This window comes from Sceloporus occidentalis, unplaced genomic scaffold (genome assembly GCF_023333645.1).
Source record: "Sceloporus occidentalis isolate IW3139 unplaced genomic scaffold, rSceOcc1.0.p SCAF_10, whole genome shotgun sequence".
NCBI lineage: Eukaryota > Metazoa > Chordata > Lepidosauria > Squamata > Phrynosomatidae > Sceloporus > Sceloporus occidentalis.
In genome coordinates this window covers 16,433,432-16,460,640 of record NW_028316990.1, presented here as the reverse complement: position 1 = coordinate 16,460,640, position 27,209 = coordinate 16,433,432, and the positions used below count along the sequence as shown (strand labels likewise).

Genomic DNA, 27,209 nt, shown 5'->3' with positions numbered 1-27,209 from the left:
CACCTTTCAGTATGGGATGTTTATTGATCGAGCCAGTGGGAAAACTGTGGGAGAAGATGGCAGAAATGAGGGCATATGTACTGGCTGTCAAGCATGGTGTTGCATCTTCTCAATGCATTATCTCTTTCCCTAAAAATATTCTGTGACCGGCTAAAGAAAACATTAGATCACAACATGTGGAGGTTATACAGTTATGCTGTATCCTGAAGCCTCAAGCTATTGACAATAAGGGAGGAAGAATGGGAGGGAAGTTTCAGTTAAATCCTCATCATGGATTTGAAGTTGGAAACATAATGCTGCCAGGCACTATGGAAGTTCAATACAACATAATCCAAAAACCACAAAAGAGTGATACTATTTTTTTCATTAAGTGCACACATGCACACACACATACAAGCACACAAATACATTATACAAGCTTTTGAAGTTCCATTGGTTTTCTCATCAGGCAAAATATGTTTAAAAAATCATACAGGCCCATCCAACCAACACTGTATGCTTGCAGGCAGTGGGTCTTCCCAGTCTTGAACAGAAGTCTCTCCAATCTTTTCTGCCAAAAATCCTTTTAACTGAAAACATATCAAAACTGAGACCAAGACAGAAATTGCAAGTGAAAGGTATGGCTAGGAACAGCTATAATTATGAAATGTAGACAACTGTGGAAAAGTAGTACCCTGTAAGCAGAGCTCTAGAGTCTGAATACTCCAGTCTAAGACCTTGAGCAATCAAACTGTCCTCAGCATGTTATATATAGCGAGCATTAGTGAAATGGATGTTATGAAAGTTAAAAATAACAACACACCATGCTTCATCCTCTTACAGCAACAGAAGAACCATCAAAATAATATTAATTGTGCACTTAAAGCTGAAGCATAAAATGCACTAATTTGTTATCTCTTAGGCTGGAGATAAAATGGGATAACTTGACACTTCAAGCAACAGTTGGGTTGTTGGTGTTCGATTATGGTTTCCTATAGCAAACACACAGTTTATAACTCTATACAGTAGCATTCTTTACTGAAACCAATAAGTTTATGAAGACTTAACTGATGTTTTGGATGGTACTAGTAAGTCACAATACAACAGAGAGTGAAGTGCTCTTACAGTGCAGTTCTCATCAAGTCTACTCTGGAGTAATCCCTCTTGAATTTAGTTGTAGTTGCACACAGCTGTGCATGGATGAGATTGCAGTCATAACCCTATTGGTCCTAAGCAAATGTAATTACATAACAAAGTGTGGCCAAAAAGTGGAAAGAGGACACACACTGGCCAAGATCCTACATTGAATTAATGAAGCACAACACCTATACTGAATAACAGTATAGTTCAATGTATGTGGCTCAGTGGTTAATTCACATGACAGGCAACACATTGCATAATTGCTACAAACATTATGCAAAAACAATGCATGGAAGCAATATGCATTTATACCCTACTCTATGTACTTTAATGGGCTACTAGATATGCAATGGTCCCACCTGTGTAATGTCATTTATGCTGCCCTCTGTTGGATACCTCTGTCAAACATTGTACAGAAAATCAGTTCTCACACATAGCACAACTTATCTGTGCATATTGCTAACAGGATTCCAGCCACTGAACATGTTAAGAGTGGAAAGAATAATTTAAAAATATTTGGAAAATTGTTATAAATCATGATTTTTAGGTGTTAGAAACCCTATTGAGAAGAAGCCTGGGCTGATCTGAATCCTTTTACTTTGGAATTTCCTCTGCACAAAATTCATATGTGGTAGTTGTGTGCATAAAACAAGATTTCCTTCACAGAAAGAAGGATTTTATGTATGAGAACTAATACTTATACATTGAAATTATATTATATGCAGTTGATCCTACTTTCTGTACAGAAAACCCCTTTTCTGTGAAAAACAACCAAATGCCAATTTTGTGCAGATGAGTCTCAAATCACAAATAGGCTTCCAAAATTGTCTGGGGTGTTTTTTGAGTTGCAGCAGGAAGAAAATTGCTGGAATTACTTGTTGCTACCTTCAGGAATTGTGCCAACCAATAAAGAATGCAGAGCATCAGAAAGTAGTATGAAGATTTTTGTAAGTTACAAAGGAACAATATCTATAGTACAAAACACACTGCACAAATAATCCAGTCTGAGACCACTTTAGCTGCCTTGGCTCAGTGCTAGGCTATCTTTCAAACTGTAGTTTATTGTGGCATCAGAGCTCTCAGACAGAGGAGGCTAAATTTTGCACAAAACTAGTTCCCAGGATTCATAGAATCGTCGAGTTGGAAGAGACCACAAGAGCCATTCAGTCCAACCCACTGCCATGCAGGAACTCTCATCCCCGACAGATGGCCACCTAGCTTCTATTTAAAGACCTCCAAAGGAGGAGACTGCACTACACTCCGAGGGAGTGTGTTCCACTGTCAAACAGCCCTTACTGTCAGGAAGTTCTTCCTAATGTTGAAGTGGAATCTCTTTTGCTGTAACTTGCATCCATTGTTCCGAGTGCTAGTCTCTGGAGCAGCAGAAAACAAGCTTGCTCCCTCCTCAATATGACATCCCTTCAAGTATTTAAACAGGGCTATCATATCACCTCTCATAGATTCCCTAGCATTGAGCCAGGGTAGTTAAAACGGTCTCAGACTGGATTATTTCTACAATGTGCTTTGGACCTATATCCCGCTGCCATCTTGTAATGAATGACAAATGAACTATCCCAACCACCAATGTTTCCAAAATTCTTTGCTTCCATAAAACTTTATTGAAGAATTATATCCCTAAAATATGTAAACAGCTGAGACTGGTTCAAAGAAGATTAATATGTACTAATGCTTATGTGGTAAAATCGTACACGACTACTAGCCAAGAATAAATGGAAGCATCCCCACAACAGCATCTGCCTTCATGTAGAATATTTAAAGATAGTTATTCCTTATGCTTGTCAAATGAATGCTGCAGAAACACCTTCATAGAGGCAAATGCTCTCATAATCAGCTCCATTGTTAAACTATCCATTTATTGTGCCGCTTGCAGAAAGTCTCTGAACCTTTACTGTACCTACTTTGAGGTTGCTGGTGAGTCAACTTAATGTCTGCATTTCATTTCTCTCTGATCATTTGAGATAATTATTCCCAGAGAGAATAAGACACAGAAAATGGGGTAAGGATTTTTCTCTTAATTTGAAATGTTTCCCTAAAAGGTTATCCTCTTCATTCTGCTTAGAAATTCCTTGCATTGCTCTATGGGATTCCAAAAGCAGCCGTTCCTTTCCAGATGACTTGCAAAAAATGTCAGAGAAAGAACTTCATGACAAAGTGTCCTTCAATGGAACATACAGGAATTGTGCCAACCAATAAAGAATGGAGAGCATCAGAAAGTAGTATGAAGATTTTTGAAAGTTGCAAAAGAACAATGTCTCTCTTTGTCACCTTGCGATGAACTACAAAGTAACAAACTACCCTAAGCTCCCAATTTTTCCAAAGTTCTTTGCTCTCCAGTTTTTGAGAAATGTGTTTTTTCTGACTGTCCAAACAACTATCCTGTTTTTAAACAGAGGGTGGCTGGTCATGTCTTGAGTTATATATGTAGCAGTGTACCCTTTGCATAGGAGTGGGTTGGACTAGATGATCCTTTCAGCCTTTTCTAATTCTATTCATTTATGAGTCTATGAAATAATAATAATAATAATAATAATAATAATAATGTTAATTTGTTGATAAATTATGATCACTCCCTGCAATCATGAGAATGCTCCAATTGTCATTTTCCCCCCCAAAGTTCCCATCTTCAGGACCTTAGAAACCTTTTAGCTAGGGCATCTTTTCCTTTAAGACTCAGGTTTTGGGGTCACATTAAGGCATTAATAACTATAAAAGCAAATCCCCAAGTTATGAGATCATAGGTCTAGTTTACAATCTCATAAATATTGAACAAGATGCCAGCCATATTGATTAAGTCTGAGTGGTCAGTAATACGGGCAGCTGAATTTATTAATACTTAATAAAATGGAAAGTAAATGTGTTTTAATTATTTCAGTCTACTTCGAATATATTTTCAGTATCCTTTGTTTTTAAAACAAACAGACAAAACCTAAACAAGTGGAAGAAGAAGAAAAACATTAAAAAGTACAGTCGTCTAGCACTTGGCTGATCTGAAAATTGCTTTGCATTCCCATCACACTTCTGCATCCCTGGTCTGAAGTGCTAAGTTACCACAAGGGCTTCAAACTCAGCTTCATATATGACATCTGTTAGTTCCTAGTCATGTATTTGCAATGCAGGAAATAGTTCCAACTCACTGGCATTTCAAGCCAAATGTCAATAACAGAAAAGAAAGTTCACTTTTTAATATATATTCTAAAGACAAAATGCACCACCAAAGATATAAAGAGGTCATTTGGCCAACAAGCCAGAACCCTTGAGATTTTGATCCACTTTGTGTCATAACTCACAAAGCCTTTCTCTAGACTGATACCGAATAAAATAAAATAAAAATCAGTTCATGGGGTCAATTTCCCTTTTGCTGCAATTTAGCAACAGATTTTTCTCTCCTACACCTCAAGTTTTGACTTCACACCAAGCATGGAAGTGAGGTCAAAGTCCTTCCTTCTGTAGTGTTCTACCTTGGAAAAAAAAATCAATCAGATTTTTCATATCCAATAATGGCCAAATTGGGAGTTGATGCAGAAACTGACTGGAAAAAGAACGTGTACTTGTTCAGGTGCCAAATTTTGGACATGTCATATAGAGGGACACAGAAGCTGAATCAATTTGATTTCACGCTTGCAACTTCATCTGTTTAAAGTCATACAAGCAAAATGGGCATGAAGTAGATCTAGATCCACTGGTAAGCCTCTGGTGATAGTGGCAGAATTCACAATCCCACCACCATCATCCTGAATTATACTGCTGCAATGAAAGATCCCAATTATAACCAGTGAAGTTTTCAGTGCAATGGCCATGAATTCTGTATAGTCTTCATATCCAAATTCCTGGGATCAGAATTCTTGAATGAAATGCATTCTTAGTACTATCCGTCTTTTGCACTAGACTTTGGGAAGTAGATCTCAGGGTTCTAGTTTAAAATGGCAAAGTAGATCATATTCCACAAATCTAGAGACTGCCCAGTCTTGAGGTACTGGAATGAAATATTTTCATCACACAATCCTGTTTTTGTGCACCTTCACGTCATTTCTGGCTTATGGGAACCCTCAGGTGACCTTATCACAGGGTTTTCTTGGCCAGATTTGTTCAAAGGGGGTTTGCCTTTGCCTTCCTCTGAGGCTGAGAGAGGGTGACTTGATTCAAACCCTGGTCTTGCCATGTCCTAAACCAACACTCAAACCATCGCTGGCTCTACACCATGCATAATCCTAGTGACCATATCGATAAAGTCATGCTGGATCAGATCAAACTCTATCTAGTCCAAGATTCAAACTGTGGCGAATGAACAACTTACAAGGTAGTCTGTCAGTAAGACATGAATGCAACTTCACCGGCCATTGGAGTTGCAGCTGGGATGCAGAGCATCCCTTTGTGTCTAGACTCAGTTTTGGAGCATTTTCCCAATTCTGGGGCAAAAGCAGGATATAAATATACAAATAAATGACTAATTTATGTTCTTGTCTACCTTGCTTGGCTATCTCAGTAGCAATTTTGGTGGACATCCTCCCATATCTCTCTTCTGGTCTATTACTACTCCAGTTTCCAGCACCTTTTCCTGGGTTGCATCACTGCCATGTGACTGATCTCTCTCTCATGTAAATCTACTCTAGAGCATAAGGCTACAAATATGTTGTGAAGAATAAATGTAGGAAACCTCAGGTGCCTTCAGTTCAGAGCTATGTTTTACTTGATAGTCAAGAAGTTTTCAAACAGGAGACTTTTGCTTGTAGAAGCAATGCTTGAAATCCCATCCTTTCTTCTATAATCCTTCCAAATATCAGGTTGTGGGTATTCTAGATATTTGAAAAGGCCTCACTCCCAATAGAGACTATGGCTGTCATGCTTTTGACATGCTGTAAAAATTTAGTTTGCTGACAGTATACTTGTAATAAATTTCTGCGCTGGGAATCAGACTTACCCAGCAATGAATTTCCACTGCTGGTCAAATGCAAAAATAATGCCATTTTTGGAGGGGGGAATTGCAGCTGAGTCCATTATGACTGGAGGTGAAATCTCCCTAATATCTTAGGGAGTCAGACAGCAGAAGTGCTTCAAATGACTAAGATTCTGTGGTTCAGAAATTCTACATTTCCCTCCATCCCAGTAGTATTTAAATTGTGACAAGTGTGAGATGGCCATCCAGGCTCCAACCGCTATCCTCCCAACTTTCTAATAATTAAAACTCTTGATAAATATTCAGCGATAATTTGGTGAGACTGCCATTTATCAGTTTTAATGATGATGTTTCCTACAGGTTTAGCAGGAACAATTTGTTCTGCAGGAGAAATTTACTTCTCACAAGGATAAATCACAATTAAAAATATAAAGCACCTCTCCGGTATAAATCTGTTCAACATGATAATTTGAGTCTCTGAAGTTTTTTGTTTTGTTTTGTTTTGCTTTTTAAAAAAATTCTTTTCAGATAAGCAAAATCCACCCCACCAGCCCCAAAGCAGTACACATTCCAGCCTTTGTTTCAACGCAAATGTCATATAATTATGCTGGAAATACAGAACATTTAAGCAGCAGGAACTCAAATACATGGCACCATTTGGTATCATTATTTTCACAGTCACGCCATAAAAAAACAGACTTTCCATGGTGATAAATGCTGTGGTTCACATGATGCCTACTGATTGGGATCATATTCAAAAGACTTAAGTTCTATTATAGTTTTAAAAACCTTCCTGTTGGATTTTGATGCTTTCTACTTCTATTGTAATTCCACTGGAATTGCTGGTATTCACAAGCTCCCATTATCAGGTGTAAGCAAGATCTGAAGCAAGCCAAAGACAAAAAGGTGATTGATTCGCAAAAGACTTTGTGTGAATTATTTTCTTTGTTCAAATACACACACACATACACACACACACACACAGAGAGAGAGAGAGAGAGAGAGAGAGAGAGGTTGTATCACAGTATTCCTGCAAAAGCAGTGATCAATGGAGCTTGAAGAGCCAAATGGTCCCTGATAGATTGTGGCGTTTTACAAATAGTTTTACAGTCACTGATTTGGGGAAGAGGCCTACAGAAATATTCATCACATATTTACCTCTTGTTGAATCAGACTATTGCTATAGAACGCTCAGTAGTCTACTCTGACTTGAGCACATATCCAACAGAGCAATTGTTTTACCTAATCTTGCTGAGATCCTTTTCCATTGGAATAACTGATGGCAGAACTCAGAAGCGTCTGCCTGAGTTACAGCTATGCACAGTTTCTTGAAATTCACCATTCTATTTATAGAATCAGAAACTTAGAGTTGGAAGGGCAATCTAGTCCAACTTCAACTATTTCAGGCCAAAGTCTTGTATTGGCAGACATAAGTACAAAGTTCTGTCACATAGGTACTTCTCTCAATCTTGCTTAAGCCAAGCAGTTCCCCAATCAAAGGGGTTCTGAGGTGCTGAAGATCAAGGAACTGGGGGATGCCAAGTAGTACTCTCCCATTTGCAGGATGGATTGAGTTAGGGGCTATACAGATGGGCAGCATGCAGCTGCCCCTTTTTGCCCTAGATCAGTGCCACAGCAACCACATGCTGCGGCACCAATCCACTCTCTGGAGGGAGCAAAAAGAAGCTGTCTCATAGGTATGGTGGCGTATCATGATGACACCCCTTCTGTGTTATGCCATTTGGGCACTGTGCCACAGTGATCATATCATATCTGTGCCAGTGCTTTTTGCAGATCTGTACAGGGCCTTAGACACCAGAAGAGACTCTAGGGATCCTGCCAAAATTGCTTCTCCCAATGTTCCCTGTGTCTGGGACAGTAATCTAGTCAAAAACCTTTCAGTTGGAGAAGTGCCTGGCTTTAGAGGTAGGGTTTTTTGGGGGGTGGCGGTCATATTCTGTCATTAAAAACCCTAAATTTAAAGTCCAGCTTATGATCTTGTAACCTGATGCCTGCCAATGTTTTGAGGAGCCACTGGAGACACATCTTGCAGATACATTGCCAAATAGGCCAACCTTATTGTGGGCCTCGTCTCCATTTTTCGCAAATGCTTGTCTTTGTTGGAAGATCTTCTCCTGAAAGAAGCTTCTATTTTTCTGCTTCATTCACAGGTCCCATTGGAATATATTTTGGTGAAGTCATTGTAACATTTCAAGCTGGCTATGGATGCAGCACTTATTTTTCCTATTACACATCTTTTAATCGTTTTGCAGCTTCCCCAGCTGTCCACACTTTCTGGTCTGAAAAAGTCATATAGGAGGAATTTCCTTTTGACATTTTCCCCTGAGCTTTCACTGCAGCAAGGAGAAGCTGGGATGTTACCAAAAGCAACAGATTTTATTATTATTATTGTAAAAGACAACACACACATCTTGACCACATCATGAGGAAAAATAGTACAAGAGTCATAAAATGCAAAGATGGGGAATTCTCTGAAATTTTCTCCTCTGAAACTCTCTGTAATCCTTTTCAAAAAGTAGCGTCATTTCTATCAAACTAAATTAGAACGTTTGGGGAAAATGTGGGAGGATTTGTCCTCAAAACACTACTGCTCATGATGTTTCGTGTGTTCTATGTAAAAACCAGCAATGTTGTACAAGAAAAAGGTTGCACAACCAAAATGTACAAAATGTACAACATTGCACAAGAAACTCATATGGCTATTTCTTGTGCACCATTGCTGATTTTGTGCAGCATTTTGTTGTGTAACATTGCTGTATTCTATGTAAAACAAACAAACAGCAATGTTGCACAACAAATGGCCACGTGGTTTTGTTGTTATCCAGTTCACTTTCAATGCCCCATACATAGTTTGCATATACAGGTATAGAATGTAAATGTTTTCCATTTCCAGCACAGTTTAACAAAACAGACAAATATTTTGTACCACGCTAAGAGGCCTCATAAAGTGATGATCTCTGTTTGAACTGGTGTTATGCAAAAGCTCTCAACGCTTCTTTTTTTTCTTTTGTTCTCCCAAATTCATGATTCTTCCAATGAAAATAAACGTTCAGGTAAAATTATCACCCATAGCAACCCTTTCAAGGCTTTATTAGCCAGCAGCTTTTCAAATTTCCTGTTTTCCCCAGGGCTCCTTCTCTCAATTTCTACAAGAGTACTTACTAAAAATTAAATAAATGTATTCTGTTAAGAAAAGGGTGGTAGGCCAATGGACAGGAGCGCCATAACTATTTGTAGCTATTGCACCATAGACAATCTCTGCATCTATATTTCAACATTTGTTAGAAAAACACACATTGATTCCCTGCTTCCTTTATCACATATATGATGCTAGTTTATCTAGGAGTCCTAAATTATGAAACACACATTCTTTCATTAGCAGAGTAAACATGTTAGCCGAGTCTATACCACAGCCTATGACTGCACTGCAAAAATAATCCAGTTTCGCATCACTTTAGCTGCCATGCGTCAATGCTATGGAATTCTGGGAATTGTAGTTTGTTGTGGCCCCAGTGCAAAGCTACTTTTAAAATGCTATTTTTGATGCTAGTATTAAAAAAAATGTTCCAAGCTCCTTGAACTGACATAGTAACACTGCTATCCTTCAGTTTGCACACTTCTGGTTCAATTACATAAGAGTTTGTTGAAAAAAATATTATACCCAAATATATTAATCTATTCATTTCATTACATTTGTATGCCAACTTTCTCCAAGAATGGCAGCCTATTAGGGGAAATGTTGTACAAAATTGTGTATATTAAGAAAACATGAGCACAAATATTCATGGGTCAGGGAAACAACCAGCAAAATGTGTAAATATTTGGGAGAAATTTCATATGGGAATAACAAATTTCTATGGAGTTCTTAAAAATTACAACATAGCTACAGACTTAAAAAAATACGAAACATAGACTGCAGTCGCACTGCGGAAATAATCTGATTTGACACCACTTCAACTGTCTGCGCCCCTGGCTTCATCCCTCCTCCATACATACTGCAGTTATAATCCAAATTCCATATTTACTCCACACATACTGAAGTTATAATCCAAACTGCATTTAAAACTTTATAAGTCATTACTTTTCAGGGAGGCACCTTTGTGTAATAGTTTGACAGTTGGACAAGGACTTGGAGACTAGGGCTTCAATCCCGACTCAGCCATGGAAACCCACTGGTTGGCCCTGGCCAAGTCACACTCATTCTGCTTCCAAGGAAAACAAAGATAAACCCTCTCTGAACAAATCTTGCTGAGAAAACCCTGCAACAGGGTCACCATAGAGTCATCATAACTCAGAAACAGCTTGAGGGCACACAACAGCAACTGGTCCTTTTCTATCCCTTTTCTCTAGCAGCATTCTTTGCTTCTTTTGTTTCAGCCGATAGCATTTGCAACAGAGAGTATCCATAACAGGTAAAAAAAAAAATTGAGAAAACACTTCAGTCTTCCCAGAAACATCATCAGAAGTCAGTGGACGAAATAACAGGAGGGCTCTTCAAGTAGGACAGGCATGCTTCAGGCAAACCCTTTATTCATTTATTTATTCCCTTGACTTATCACAGTCATTTTGGAGACAGTTTACAAATCATAAAAAGCATAAACAGCAAGAAAGGTTTATATAAAAAAGAAAGACAAGAGCAGTATTAGAGTGGAAAAAGAAATCCTTGCTTATTTTTTCTCCCCAACAAACAACTAAAAAAGGCCCAGCAGTCAATAAGTCAGCACATTAAGAACCGGGCAGATGTTATGCTAATGGCATGATTAGCAACCACACTTCTTTTTTAATTAGGTATGGAAGCAATTTGGATTAAAACTTCAGAATGTATGGAGGAGAGATTAAACTGAGGTTGAGGACTGTGTGACTCTCCAGATGATGTTGAACTGCAATTTCCGCATCCTTAAACATTGGCTATACTGGTTAGAATTTATTTATTTATTTATTTATTTATTTATTTATTTATTTCATTTATATGCTGTCTTTCTCCCCGAATGGACCAAGTTGGCTCACAGATGTAAAACAAACATTACAGAATGTAATGGCTAGGAGTTGCAGTCCAACAGCACATGGAGGATCACATAATTCCTATCCTCCAGTTAAAGACGTTCTGCTCCAGCTCCAGTTATGAAGAAAGCTGCTCCCCTTTGGCAGTTTATGTCCTTTGAATTCTTGTTGTCTGGGGCAATTTTGGTCAAGATCATGGAAATCAGACAATCATAGAGTTGGAAGAGACCTCAAGGTCTATCAAGTCCAACCCCTTGTGGTTTTGGTCTATAAACCCCATCAACCACAACCATCACAGCCAATAGTGAGGGATGGTGAACATTGCAGTTGACCAGCATTATCCATTCCTGCATTGAAATAATCTCTCTTTTTTTCTTTGGTTTAAAATTACTGGGCAAGTTGGATCACTCTTACCTGATACCTGTAGATATGATATGATCAATGATCATATTCACAGTCCTAGGGGCCCATTAACATTACACAATCACTGTGCTATTATTCCACTTTAACTGCTATGGTTCCATCCTATGGAATCCAAGAACTGGTAGTTTAGGGATCAGCATTTGGTATTCTCAACCAGAATTCTCACCACAGAATCCCTTGGGATGTAACTATCAGCTTTTCCACACTGCAGAAATAAAGCGGCTTGACTCCACTTTAACTGTCATGGCTCAATCCTGTGGAATCCTGGGATTTGTAGTTTGGTGAGGTATTCATCAAAGGAGTTTATCACATGGGAGGGAAGCACCCAAATCCCATGCAGAAATAGGGTTTAAACCTGGGAAAATCCTGCAGGAGTGGGATTGTTTTCAGAGAACATTGCTCAAATTAAGCATTGATGTGAAATTAACACGTGCAAAAAGCAGCAAAATCATGCCGCTTTTTAACTTCAGGAAAATCCCAAAGTTAAAAAGCAGTATGATTTTGCCGCTTTTTGTACGGGTTAATGTTGGGTTAATGCTTAATTCATGTGACATGTCTGAAAACAATCCCACTCTTGTGGGATTTTCCTGGGATTTAAACCCCGTATATGCACAGGGCACCTTACCTCCCATGTGATAAACTCCCTAGTCTGCCAGAGAGCTCTGGTGCCTCACTCAACTACAATTTCTAGGATTCCACTGGATGGAGCCATGGCAGGCAAAGTGGTGTCAAACTGCTTTATTTCTGCACCTTATGAGAGTGAAAGCGGAATAATAATGCCGTAACTGTGTAGCTTGAATGGACCTCTAGAGAGAGCAGTTCAAAGTTAAATGTCACCAAAGGAAACGGTCACTATGTGCCCAACCATATCGGGTGGGTAAACCCAAAGAAAGGCCTCCCTAGGTAATAATGAGGCAAGGGGGCATTCAGAAACACCTGGATTCCAAGCCACAGAAGCAATGAAGGATTACCTAAAGAAGCATCTATAAGAATAGTCAATATTGCCTACTGAAGTAGGGGTACTGGTATCAGCTCTTACAGGTGACTGAGAACAGGTAAGAACTCTCCAGTATGTGCAAGGAGAGAGATCCACCTAGAGCAAGCATGAAAGAATCCCCTGTTGCTAGGTTGTGAACTGGATTTATCTACAGCAGATGCTACAAAGAGAATGCTAATAAAATCTATGGCCTTGTTCAAAGCACGTAGCATGTGCAGTCTCATTTTGGCAGCCTGCCTGCAAGGAAAAAGTGGTAGCATTTCCCACAGGGTTAGGGCAAGAAAAACTATTCTTCTTTTATAGCAGAAAACAAACACAGTTTTAAAGGAACGGCATAAACAGAACACTAACAACACATAGGCACTAATGGCGTGCTTTGTGGTGGAGTAGTTATACTCTTCCTTGTGTCCACATGGAAGATGACTGTATAAAACAATTACACAATTTTTTCTAAACTATCTTTCGTAGTGAATCAGGGGTGAACATATATAATTTCAGAACATTTTTCTGTGCTCTATCTCTAAGTGTGCATATGCACTGTAGAAATAATGCAGTTTGACACCACTTTAACTGTCAGGGCACCATCCTACCGAATCCTTGGATTTGTAGTTTTGTGACTACATTGGCAGAGAAGACTAAAGACCTTGTAAAACTACAACTTGCAGGTATCTATGGGATGGAGATACATAACTTAAAGTGGTGTCAAACTGCATTATTTCTAATGTATAGTGGCACCCTGGCATATGAAGGTATATATCATGAATTTCAAATTCTTCATGGTTTCACAACTGAACAGGTCTGGGAATTAAAAAGCAGAAATAATATATAAACAAACATCTAGATTAGACATAAGACATAGATCAGATCCGAGGAGGTACCGCATACACTCAACTGTAAATCGACCTCATGTATAAGTCAAAGGCAGATCTGAAGGCTCAAATTATGGGTTTTGATATCACCCATGGATAAGTCAAGGGTAAGATTTAGGGGTATGTAAAAATGATCTAAAGAATGAAGCAAAGAAAAACAATGCCAAAGAACTTATAGATTTCCAGCAAGCATAACCGTTTGTGCTCACACTAAAGGCTGATGGATGAGAGAACAGAGAGGAGGTCAGTGCTTCCAGAACAGATTATACACTGGCCTTTCACCAAGGGATGGTTCCTTTTTAAATAAGAGTTAAAGTACAGTATTTACATTGACTCATGGATAAGCTGACTCAAATTTTTGAGTTAAAAATTGACTCAACTTTTAATGCCCATGACCCTCTCATGCTAAATGAATAGAGAAAGAAACCCAAAAGGGAAGAAAATATAAAATGCCTGAAAGTATAGGAGAGCAACCTTAAAAACATAGCAGTTAAACTGGAATAATGGAGTGTCACTTAGAAAGTTTGATGTTAGAAGGGGGATACCACATTTAAAGTTTTTAACTTTTAACGAACAGCAATTTCTTCTAAAAAGGATAGCAATTTGGATAGATTGTCAGCTCATACATATTAGTAGTCATCTGGGGATAAAACAATGCAGCATCAATGAAAATATAGCCTCTTGAAGTTTGTCACTTCTTACACAGAGCTCACCCTTCAGAATAACCATGGAAGAAAGCTGACAGTCCCTTTCAGGTATTAATATTATTACATACAACGAACACGCATATGAGTGGGATCCTACTAGCAGGCTCCACCTGTGACCCTCAGGCATTAATTTCAAAAATCTAAAGAGTATTAAATATTCAAATGTATGTATGTAGGAACTTTTCCATGTGATAGGAATCCCTGACCCTACATTATTTCCCACCATTGAAGGAGATCTTTTCTTTTATAGAGTAAGTTGTCCTCACATCTTCTAATAAATATTCAGGGTTCTCCCTCAGATTGATTCATATGCAAATACATATCAGGAGGTGAAGACCGGCTCCACAACCATCCTTCTATACATCCTTGTACCCCAACTGTACTCCAATGCTCTGTCCTAATAGACTCACAAAATCAAAGTGTTGACATACTAAGTTCCTATTGCTGCAATGATTAACATGATTGTTAAGTTGGAATAAACAATCAAGCTATAAAGAGGGCTATCACTCCACACTTACAAACCAAATACTAGTAGAACAGGAGGAATTTTGATAATGCTTAAACAAATATGAAATGGATGTGTGTGCAGATGATATAGGGCTCATTTTATCAAACCGAAGCTCATCATTACATAAGTACGTATTGGATTGCAATGATCAACACTGCTCAAAAAATGGATTGAAAGTCAATTTATCCTGATTAAATTAGTCTCAGACATGGAACAGTTATCTAATTTTTTTTTGTTGGTCTTATATTACACTAGATACAATGAAAGACCAAGCAAAGCAAAACATTGGCTTCTGTCAACATACTTTGCATGATTCAGTGCCTTTTGTATTTGCATTCTCAATGGTAACTAGTACACACAACAAAACAGTGAAAGGACAAATTTAGCATTAATGGACACTTACTGTCTTCCGTTGCTACAATGGTTATATTGTGCCATGTGCTGGTTTCTCTATCCAGTGGGGTTGCCAATGTTATTCTTCCATCTTGTGTATTAATGTTGAATTGTCTCTCAAGGTCAGTGTTCCGATCAATAGAAAACCTACAAAATGGACATCCTTGAAATTTACTTGAATACATTCGTATGGCCTGAATGCACTGCAGTAACACAATCTGAGAAATCAATCAGAAACAGCAGTTTGATAGCCCCAATAAGTTTGAAGAGCTCAATCATGTAATAAAATATAAGATAAAAACAATGAACCAAGAATCAAGAAACAGAATTATAGTCCAAGGAGTAATTAGCTGTGTGCTCTCAGCATGAAGGTTGGGAGCTGTCATCTGATCAGGTAGTATCTTTGCAAAACCACTGTGAATCAAGAGTTAATTAGATGATCCATCAAATTTATTGAACAGCTCACATCGTATTTCATAGCGGATGCTGATAATGCTGTCAATACCTTAAGCAGGCAGAGTTTTGTGTGTGTGTGTGTGTGTGTGTGTGCGTGTGTTTTAATGAAGATGCAACTTACACTCATATACTCCAGTTTTGATTAATTAAGTAAACATGTCACTTGTGTATGTTTGAAAGTAATTCTGTGGACAGTTGCTGGTTAACAAATCACCCTTTACCAGTAAAAAGATGTCTCCCCCAAACCAGAGAGATTTACTGCTTTACGGACTGTCATCATCGGTTTCTAACAAAACAACTCTGATCTGACAGCTAAGCAGAGATTGCAAATAAGAATGCACAGGTACATTATGCAGCTTTAAACAGAGAAGCCAGCTTGACTAACAAGAAAGAGCTGCAGTAAATTGTTCCAACGGGGCATTAAACAAAATGGTGATTTCAAACTCCCTGCAAGGTCTCCGGGAAAGCTTTTTATGCTAGTCCATTTTCATATACCTGTTTTATTAATGCATTACTTGTAAAAGAAACCAAACTGGAAAATTAAGGCTTCCAATTGCTGATGGATGATGTACAATGAGAGAAGAGATGAGAATATGTGTGTGTGTGTGTGTGTGTGTGTGTGTGAGAGAGAGAGAGAGAGAGAGAGAGAGAGAGAGAGAGAGAGAGAGAGACTGGGAAGTACTGATATGGTGTGACAGCCACAGCTTTGAAAGGTTTCACTAAATCCTAGCAGTGAATTTATATCAGAGTCTATAATGACTATTGTTCTGAGGTTCTGCATCTAATAACATCCTGCCATAACTGTTTTGCATCTGCTCAGTATTCTGCCTCAATAGGCAGTGATGATTTAGTAGGAAGTGTCAAAATGGGTTGTATGTATTCTGCCACATTGAGGGCAAAGGTTGTAATTGGGATGCTTAAGCAATTTGTCCTTTGTGAATTCCGATATGAACTGATCTCAGGGCAGAGATGAAACAGGTCAGCAAATACCTCTCCCCAACCCATGAAAAGATACATGGAACTGAACGCTAGCCAATTTATTAAAATACCTGAGAAAGTAGCCCCCCAAAGCATCTCCCTTTTCCCTACAAGTAAACATGCCACAATATAAAATTAAGTAACTACTAACTGATGCCCTTTCATGGTATCAAAAATCTGTTGTTCAAGCTGGATGCTTCCAATTGCCTAATGGTAGGGCTGGCTCTGACTAGCCTGAAATGGGCAGATGGAAAGGAGATTATCACATGGCCATTTTTTCCCAAGCCATGCATGGGACAGGATCAGGCCAAAACGGGGGAGAACTGGTGTTAGTGGCATAAAAGGAGGATAATTGTGATGGGTCCATTGTGCAGTGGTGGATGGGTGGATGTGCAAACATCTGTCCATTACTGCACCAGCCCAGAGACTAACCTCAGCGAAAAATGTGGGCAGCATGGTATTCTGTCCATCTGTTTATGCTATGTCTTGTTTTCTGAATCTTCTCGTATGCACATCCAAAAAATTGTTGCTCTCACCATTATCATCAATAAGCAGCACAAATATGTAAATATACTCCACATTATAAGATTTTAAGTAGACCTGGATGAAATTCTTGGTCGATGATGAGGCTGACTGTGCACTGTTTGACTCAGAACACAAGAAGAGTGCTACAGATACTATCTTAACTTTACTTAAACTAAGACTAAAGTTGAGTGTTAAGCCCAAATACATTTTTGCCACTCAAAACAGTCACAAAGCCTACCCAAGTCAAAGTGCATAGAGCGCAACACCTGCCAAGTTCTTTTGACACATAAAGTATAACATTTCATAAGCACCTCTCTCTGTCCTTGACACTAAAAATATAATAACATAGTAACCCAATAACAGTTTGCTGCATGATCTCAAGACACTTGAAATATGCAGCCCTAGCAAAATCCCACCAAAACTCAACACTCACAATAGCCTATCATACACTCATAGGAAGATTAACAGCAGGATATGAAGGCAATAACTTTATGTAATTCTTATTATTTTATGGTGTTTGCTACCCAGATTTCCAGCTCATCTGTTATGCATCCATACAATGCTGAAATACTAAAGCATCCCACATTTGTCTTTTAGAAAATAGAAATTAGAAAACAAACAATATGCAATATTTCCACTTAAATAGAATAAAATTGTGAACCTCGATTCCTATGCACAAGCAAAATGTCATATTTCATGTTGATTTTATTTAGCTAAGTAAATAAATGCCTCCCCTGATGTAATTTTGTTTACAGTATCTCTAGCCATAAAAACTGGGGGTTTGTGTGGGTTTCCATATTGACTTTCAACAAGCTATTCACAACCCCAAAATGAATTAAAAAGTATAACAATTTCTCAGCACAAATGAAACAGGTTTACAGGTTTGCCAGCAAGGAAAGCCCCCTCCTGACTCTTAATATATATCGTCTGCGATGTTTGTAGCTACCTTGTCTTGATAATGATATTATAACTCTTTTTAATGAGGGCACACTGTCAAACATCTAAGCAATATATAAAGTATATTTCTGTGAAGGGGAGGGGAGGCCTGGGTAAATAATAAGCTTGGAAATTGCCATTGTAACACCACAGTTTACTGGGACTTGGTTGTTTGCTTTTGAGACTGAATGCTGGAGGAAACAAGTGGTACGATCGTGTTTCTTTATCTAACGGTTCTGAGGAAGATTCCAAGGCAATTTCCAGCAGTATTACTTCTCTGCCTGTTTACTCTCTGTCACAAAATGCCTCCTGTTTTGTACCAATGTAAATGAAGGCTTCCAACAGCACTTGGCATTATGAAACCTCCACCAGCACCCTTTTTGCTTCCCCCTGCTGAGATGTGAATCACAATATTGATGCCGTAAATCACCGCATCTCAGCAATGCCAACTGGAGAGGGCATGTTACTAGGTGACTGAGATAAACAGCTGCATCTCAGGAAGGCATAAAATACTGTATCTAGAATTTTAGGGCCTGCTGTGAATTAAGAACATGATTTTCTTCTGCCAAGAATGAAATATCCTCTCTCTTGCTTACTCTCTTTCTGCATTTATGTATGTATGTTATGTTTATTTTTTTCCCTTTAAGGGGAGAAGTCTGTAGAAGGGAGAAGAATGTCACCCATGACCTGATGGCTTTTACATTTATGAGTAAAGCAAAAGATGTAACAAACATACTAGAAATGTGACTCATCCAAATTCAATGATTATTGGACCCAGAATTTTGGCAGAAATGACATTAACACCAGATCCCGACTGATTACAAAGACTATGAAGCCCCAGTTTTTGTTCCTGTCCTCTCCAGCTTTATTTTGGGGATCCATACATATTTTGCTTACCCCCAAATATTTTCTGTTAGCTCCTGGTATGATCAGAGAGACATTTTATACCAGCTATTTTAACTCAACAAAGAAGCGAGAAATAACAGGGACAACATCTGAGGCTTTTCAACTGGTCTGGATGTGCCCTTTGCAATCCTTTCGGATTCGTATGTAAAATTTCATAACCTCAGTTTCTTATAGTAGTGTATGTGTGTTGGAAATTAGCTTTATACTGGGTTTCATGCTGCTGAATTGTTCATTTTTCATTAGTTTTTTCCACTTTTCTGACAGATATCAGCAGCTGAAATATAAACATGTGCATTAGTACTTTTAATTTGTACTTTATTAAAAATACAGATTAATGTAGCACAAGCAGGGGTAAAGTCATGCAGAAGTGATGCAGTCTGAGAGTACTTAGATTCATCTGCTGTTGCTACGACTTCAGGCGCATCCTGCCTTAAGAGTTGATTTTGGGGCTGGCTGAACAACAGCCATCCAAATAGGAAGGAAAAAGAAGAAGGGAATTTTGATAGTGGTTTTTTTTTTTGGGGGGGGGGCACAAAAATCCCAAGCCCACACAAATCAGATATGGCTGGATTACATTCTATTTGACTGGAATGATGAGTTTTTTCCATGTGTAGACCAGCCTTATACTACCTCTCATTTAATGTACTATGAATTTGCATCCTCTGTTTTGTTTTGTCCTAACCAGTTTTGCAGCAATGAATTTTGAAGCTCAAGCAGTCTTCAGGATAGTCCCCATATTTTTCATGCATGGAAGAACCCAATCATACATTTAGCTTTATTGATCCACAGCAACACATCAGGTCTAAAAGTTTCTGTGTTTACTAAATGCAAGTCTTAAGTGTTTTTCACTCTTCTAATCTTTTTCTTAAAATATTGCTATTTAATTCTTTCTTTCTTTTTTTATTTTTGTAAAGTAGTGTTTTATTTTCATCTTTTCAAAAATTATTGTGAGTCACTTTAAATCCCATTTCAGAGGAAAGGCTAGATATAAATTCAACAAGCAAACGAACAATATACTGTAGCAGGGGAAATTCTTCCCTGCTATCTCCACAACATTGAGGTTGTAGTTAAAACCAGAAAGAATAGAAGAGCCTGAAAGGGATGGCAGTTGATGTCAATATTACTGCTAATCAATAGTTCACAGCACCCCAACCCTGTGATCCCTTGCTACCTTACACCTCTGATCCTTACCCTCCTTGCTTCCTGCACGATCCATTGCCCTGCTGGCTGGCTACTTTCCATTAGGTTCCTTAACCCTAGATATTTAGCTTACTCATCTTCCGTGCAAGGCAATTCATAGTTCACCCCCTGACATCTATTAGAGAATCACCCAGGGCTATTGCAAAATCACAACATTAAGCAGAGCTTTTTAGAAAATATCACGGAAAGGACTTTGGACTGAAATGGTATGAAACGGTTACATGATATCCAAAAACATTGCCCTCCTGATATTTTATTAGACTTACTTCACTGGAAATTCCTTGGTCACCTGGCCTCATCAATTGGAGTGGATCATTGCCTCTGTCTGCTCCTTTCTTCCAATCTGTACAGGCCCTGAGTAACCTTTCCCTGCCTGCCTGCCTATCTAAACTTGATGGATACATCATTTAGCCAACAGAATGGACCCCATTCTTCCCATTCAGTTAATGCCCAATAAAGTAGGTATAAGGAGGTAGAATTGTCACAATATTGTCAAAATCACAATTAAGTAGTGATTGTGGATATGGATATGGATGTGTGTGTGTGTGTGTGTGTGTGTGTGTGTATCAGCATTGTTGGGTATCTGTTGAGACCTGAGCTGATCACTTATGCTCCTTGACACAATATATCGTCTATTTTATTTTATTTTATTTGCTTATTTTGTCTGTACGTTGTACAGGTATTGTTGTTTTATTTTTGTAGAGAAAATTGGTCAGTTTTCATTCTGATACTAAACCACTCAATTTGCACTTCCCAACTAAATACAGCAAATAAATCCAGTTACTCTTTGGTATTTGTACCTTTCTTAATTTTTTTTTTGGATTATACTCCAGTCACATGATATGAAAGAAAATTGTCCATAACAAAGCATTATTAAAGGAAATTGAATACAAAACTGTTTATGCAGTAAACACACAGAGATGAATATTCAGATATGGGTACATATATATTGACCTGGAATGAGGAACAGAGAAAGACACCTCTTACAAGGCCAGCCTATTTGTCCATTTAGGCCAGTATTCTGTACTATGACTGGCAGCAACTCTCCAGGGATGGAGGCTGAGATCTTTTTCATCATCTATTCTTTTTATAAATGGAAAGCTAAGGCTTGGGCATAAGACCTTCTGCATGTAAAACATGCTCTCTGCCACTGATTGACTTCAGACCTGAACTATATTGCTTTCTGGCACCTTTGGGTTCACCAACTGCATATCTACTGTCTTCCTCTGGTCCTTCCTACTTTGTTTCACCTTCCTTCCTTGCCAGCTGTTCAGAGTTATCACTCTCAGAGCAACTCATGGTACCAACTAAATAATCAAATTAAACCAAAATAAGAAAAAAAATCAAAACCATATTAAAAGAGCACAGTAGTTAATCCAAATTACAGGTTGAGTCTCCTTTATCCAAAATGCCTGGGACTAGAACTGTTTTGGATTTTGGATTTTTTTTTTAAATTATGGATTTCAGAATACCTATGTTTTCATATATTTACATAATGAAATATCTTGGAGATGGGATCCATGTCTAAACACAAAATTCATTAATATTTCATATTCACCATATACACATAGCCTGAAGGTAATTTTGTACACTATTTTTTAAAATAATTTTGTGCATGAAACAAAGTTTGTGTATATTAAACCATCAGAAAGCAAAAATGTCACTACTCTCAGCTACTGATGAAAAAAAGGTTTGGGATATATATATATATATATATATATATATATATAATATTTTGGACTTTGGAATTCTGAATAAAGAGGACTCAACCTATAGTTCTTTTTTTAAGAAAGAAGAAAAGTAAACTTTTAAATAATAAAAAGTCCAAACAATATTTTAAAAGGCCTAGGAAAATAAAACATTCCCCAGAGGGATGTAACAGGAAAGGGAAAATATCCTATGGATGGAGCATCGATAGAATTGCTCTCTATCTGGTCAAAACCTAATCTCCAAAGGAGAGGACATGGCCAGAAGATGCCCAAAGGTGTCCTCCATGTACAAGACAGGCCATATTGATACATCACATTCTTTGATAGCATATGCATGATATACTGATGAAATTCTTCGAAACACACACACAGCAGATAGATTTAAATTGCAGTACCTTATTGAGCTTGAAGATACATCAGGATCATGAGCAGTCACTTGACCAATCACAGAGTTAATAGCCGCATTTTCATGCACTTCCAGAAGGTAGGTTGGCGAAGAAAAGACTGGAGGCTCATCAGCATCCTCTACTACGATTTTTACTGTCGCTGTATCCTTGAAAGGTCCCACACCGATGAAACGTGGATCAACCTGTACATTAGTAGCTTCTATCTTTAGAGTATAGGATCTTTTGGTCTCGAAGTCCAGAGGCTGTTAAAGAATGATGAAGATAAATTGTTTTCACTAATGAGTACAGCAGCAAGAACAAGCAAATAAAATATCAATGGATGGAAGTAGTATACATTTAAGCTTATTGATATTTGTTTATTGGGCAGGATTCAGTGAGACTCCAACAAACTGCAGTTCTCCTTGTTCATGTGGTGTTATTTCTCTGGTACAGCCATGTAATTGTTTTTAGAAAGTGCTAATGGCTTGGATTGCATATTAATCTCATAACTAATCAGTATCATTTTCACTGGAGATAAGAAGCAAAGAAAAATATAAATGTTCGCATGAAGGAAATATTCTACTACAGTATATACAGAATGAGTGGGCAAATATAAAGAACTGGAAATGATTGTTCCGTAGCGAGGAAAAGCAGCATTCTGTTCTATTTAGATACAATCACATGGGTAAAGGTAATGTTAACATACATATTGATTGGGTTTTATGAGGATATTTGTACCTGATACCCATGACAAAATCTTATAGTGTCTCTAGTGGCTGTATCTGCTGCTATAGTTATAGCGAGCAACATAAATTACACATGTTTTCATCCATCTTTGGCTTAAACTGGACTACTGTATGAGTATAAAATATTCCCAAGGATGCTGTTCCTAAGCCCATGCCTGGCAGCTGTGATGAACTGGATGAGGGCAAACAAACAGAAGCTTAATCCAGACAAGACAGAGATGCTTCTGGTCAGTTAAAAGACAGATCTGGGAATAGGGATTCAGCCTGTGTTAGATGGGGTTACACTCCCCATGAAAACACAAGTTTGAGAATATTCCTGGATTCAGCGCTGAGCCTGGAGGCCCAGGAGTACATTGCACAGTTAAAGCTAGTGTGCCAACTGCGCTCATTCGTGGAGAAGTCAGAACTGGCCATGATTGTATATGCCTTGGTTAAATCCCATTTAAATTATTGTAATGCGTTCTATATGGGACTGCCTTTGAAAAGTGTCCGGGATCTTCAGCTGGCCCAGAGAGCTGAAGCCAGGGGGTTAACTGGTACTAGCTATAGGGAGCATTACAATAACCTTGTTGCAACAGCTCCTCTGGCTGATGGTCTGTTTCTGGTTTTGACCTATAAAACCCTATATGGCTTGGATCCTGGCAATTTGAAGGTCTGTATCTACCTGTATGGGTCTTTTAGGATTTTAAGAGCATCTGAAGAGGCCCTCCTCTTTAGTGGGAACAAGGGAGAATGTCCTCTCAGTGGCTGCTTGCAGACTTGTCCAAATGGAAGAAGAAATCAACAGGGGAAAAATGTTGCTAGTTTTTATTTTTAAAAGATGTATCCTAAACCACCAGTGTTATGATCACCCACAGTTCCTATCTGCTGCAATTTCAAGTATATCTACAAATGTGGATTCACAGTCCAACCCTCTGATGCTTCACAATGATTAAAATTTAAAACTTGCAAATTTGTCAAGCTTTGGAAAGATACGTACATTTGCATTACAATGTCCCATAGAAAAGAACAAAGAGATGGAGGAAGGAAGAGAGAATGACACAGAAGCTTAAATCTGCAATGCAAATACAAAGAGCACAAATAGAAATCACAGAACCCTTTCAGGAAGACTCCAGAAGCTTAAATATATATTCGTACTTTCAAAAATTGTGTTCATTTTTAAGATATGAATCCAGCTCTAATGGAACTTTGCAATTTTTGGTAAATATGACAAGCTCTTGCTTCTCTGCAGACTTAGAAATTACTAAGCTTTTGTATCTATGAATAGGTGGCTGTAAATCAGCATATGCACAATTTGCCAATCATGCATCCTGTATCATTTCAGCCATTTCAGATTCAAGAGGCAAAATCACACCAACCCAAAGCATTTGTCAAACTCATTCTCTGAAAGCATAGTGGGACATTTGTTCTCCAATGTATATGTGCATGTTATTTTTTTTGTAAAAAAAGAAATGTATGTGTGCTGAAATCATCAGCAAACACACATTGATATTTGGGAGACTTGGTATGGTAACTGTATATTCAGTTGAGACTGGGGTGAAGGCCAAGACAAGCAGCCTGAATCATCATCTGTCCTGACTCCAGGAATAATAAAGAGGGCTCTGACGGTGGAGCTAATATAAGATGCTGCAGAAGACAAAGAGCTTGTAGGTTGAGATGAGCAATTTTGCAGGGTCTGGTGGGATCTCAATGGGCCACAACATTGGACAGATAAATGGGGTCTGTGGGGCACAGAAATGACCCTGATGGCAGCATGAAGTGTGGAAGCCACATGTTCCTCAACTCTGGTATAGGCTGTCTTCCATCTATTTGTTTGAATGTGTTTCAGTGTTTGTGAGAGCAATCAATCCTTTCTCCTTTCGTATTTCAATAAAACGAGTATTTAAATGGCTATATAAAAATCACCTACTTTTACATACTTTAACTTTTCTTCTTCTTCTGTAACTGTAATTCTAACTACCCTCTGCACATGCTCATGCAGAAATGTGAAGATCAGGAATTACTAATATGACAGAGACAAAGATCTGCACTGGCTGCCTATTCGCATCCGGGCGCAATACAAGGTGTTGGGTTTAACCTATAAATCCCTACATGGCTTGGGCCCAGGATACCTTGAGGACCGCCTCTCCCCATACAATCCGTCCCGCACACTCAGAACATCTGGGCAGCAGCTACTGAGGGTCCCTGGGGCAAGACTATCCTCTACATTGAAGAGGACGTTTACCATCGCGGCCTCGACCCTCTGGAACACGCTGCCCATAGAGCTCCGCTCGGCCACCTCCCTGGCCCAGTTCAGGAAGGAACTAAAAATCTTCCTGTTCAAGTCAGCATTCCCCGATATAAGTCCTAGTTAGTCTCCCCCCCTCTGACAGCAGTGGCAAGCTGGCCAGAATGTATTTTAATTGTAGATTTTAATGTATTTTATTGTATTTTGTGTATCTGTTTATCATGCTGTACACCGCCCTGATTGTAAGAAGGGCGGTATAAAAATAAAACTTTTATTATATTTTAAAAAACACCTTCTTTTCTTTTTAAACTAAGGGCTGATACAGACCGGCACTTTGTGGATGTCTCCAGGGTGTCATGTTGGCATGTACCAGTCTACATGGCACATGCCATCATGATGCAGCACCAAAGGGGCATCATAAAGCTGTGCCATCGTGGCTATGCCACCCCTCGGAGGGCACCAATAGTAACCAATCCTACGCTCAATTCTATGCTCTAAATGCCCTCCCTCCATCCCAACAACCACTGCCCTGATCACAAAGGGAGAGAAGTGGCAGTATATGCTGGACATAATCCCATGTCCTTTTGTGTTGTGTCTTTAGCTTGTAAACCTGAAGGTAAAAATAAGTTTCTTTTTCTTTTTCTTATAGAAGCATCATATAAATATTGATGGTGATGGTGGTGGTGATGATGATGATGATATCCGTGTGTGTAGGTATGTATTCTTCTTTGTGGATTTATCCAACTATCTAGAGAGGAATGCATACCTAAACATACAGGTATGCATCATATAAGAATTATTATTATTATTATGGCTAACATTTCAAAACAGAACATGGAGTGATTTTAATCAAGACAATACAGCAGAGAGACACTTTATGACTCATTTATGCAACACCAAAGTCACAAACCCAGTCTTTCAGGTGCCATTTACCTTTCTCAATCTAATAATGCCTTCCTGTGTCTGGGAGTCTGAGGTGATTTCAAAGATATCCATTCCATCTCCTTCAATAATGTCATAGGATGATTTAGCATTCTCACCAATATCCAGGTCATTTGCTTTAACCCTTCCGACTGGTTCGCCAATGGCAATGTCTTCCAAGACTGAAAAATGATACAAACCTGAAAGAAAGAGACAAAAAGAGATGAAAGTAGCGACAGCGACACTTGCACATTAAATCAGATTCCCAATGTTTTTCTTTATGTCCTTCCTTTTGGACAGGTGGCTGCTTGAGATACAGCCATATTCTCTTATGCTTCCTCGTTTGCACATTACTTACTTACACATAAGCATCGTATATTTATTGAATGGTAATGTGCAGTGCCTTCCGAGAATTTCCTATTTTATTATCATACTTCTATCATGGTGTGGTGTTGTTAACACAAAATATTCTGTTATCTTCAGACACACACAAACACCTTGAAGAAACATGTCAGGCGTTTTTGGATTGCACCTTGATATTTATAGTCTTGCTGCCCATCCCTGCATTATTCAGCTATGAAATCTCACTGTGTTTTCTTTGTTTTGTTTCTCCCAAGGACTTTAGTGTCTTAGGTTTTAAGATGGGAAGGTAACTATGAATTATAGGGGCAGTCTGCTATCAGGGCAAAGGGTGCAGGGTCTCTTGATCAGTGACACCAGTCTCTGTAGGCAAATTGGATTAGCCAAGATTTGCAGAAGGACCAGGAGCTGGCCTTTTGTCTTGGGGCTAGTTTACACTTAAGGGTATTAAGCACATTGCTGCAGATTTTCACACATTCTCATCCACTGTTAATTGTCTTCACTTTCCTGTGCAAATTTGCATCTATTTGCAGCTATTCACTCTCCCGCTGCCAAAAATGCATAGTTAATCTGAATCCACATGAAGCAGATTGCCAGCCCCACATGTGATAATGTGCATTTCAGCAGATTTCTGCCCCTTTTGTGCTGGGTTTGAGCTTAAGGAGTTTTTTGACGCTCCCCTGCAAAAATGCCCAAACTCTTGAGAATTGCATGTGGCTGGAGCACATTCTTTTTGACTGGAATGAGGAGCATTTTGATTGTGTAGACTATCCCTTGGCATAAAATATTGGCATTTCTTCACAGCATAAAACCTAAGCTGAGGAAGTATACGCTGAAAGCCATGCTGGGAGAATATGAAACCATGCATTCAAATTGCAAAAGAGAGAAAGAGAGAGAGAGAGAGTC

At 38.6% G+C, this 27,209-nt stretch overlaps 1 protein-coding gene across 4 annotated transcripts in view; it reads right to left on the bottom strand.

The window, feature by feature from the left end:
* Positions 1 to 27,209, bottom strand: part of LOC149305982 (cadherin-8-like) — a 192,284-nt gene that overhangs the window by 39,926 nt on the left and 125,149 nt on the right. For all 4 annotated transcript variants that reach the window (XM_089476883.1, XM_089476882.1, XM_089476881.1 and 1 more), the window contains 3 exons: positions 25,956 to 26,143; positions 22,059 to 22,312; positions 14,964 to 15,100 (listed from right to left, as the gene is read on the bottom strand). In XM_089476883.1, the coding sequence (XP_089333009.1) occupies positions 14,964 to 15,100; positions 22,059 to 22,312; positions 25,956 to 26,143 (579 nt within the window). The remainder of the gene's footprint in view (positions 1 to 14,963; positions 15,101 to 22,058; positions 22,313 to 25,955; positions 26,144 to 27,209) is intronic.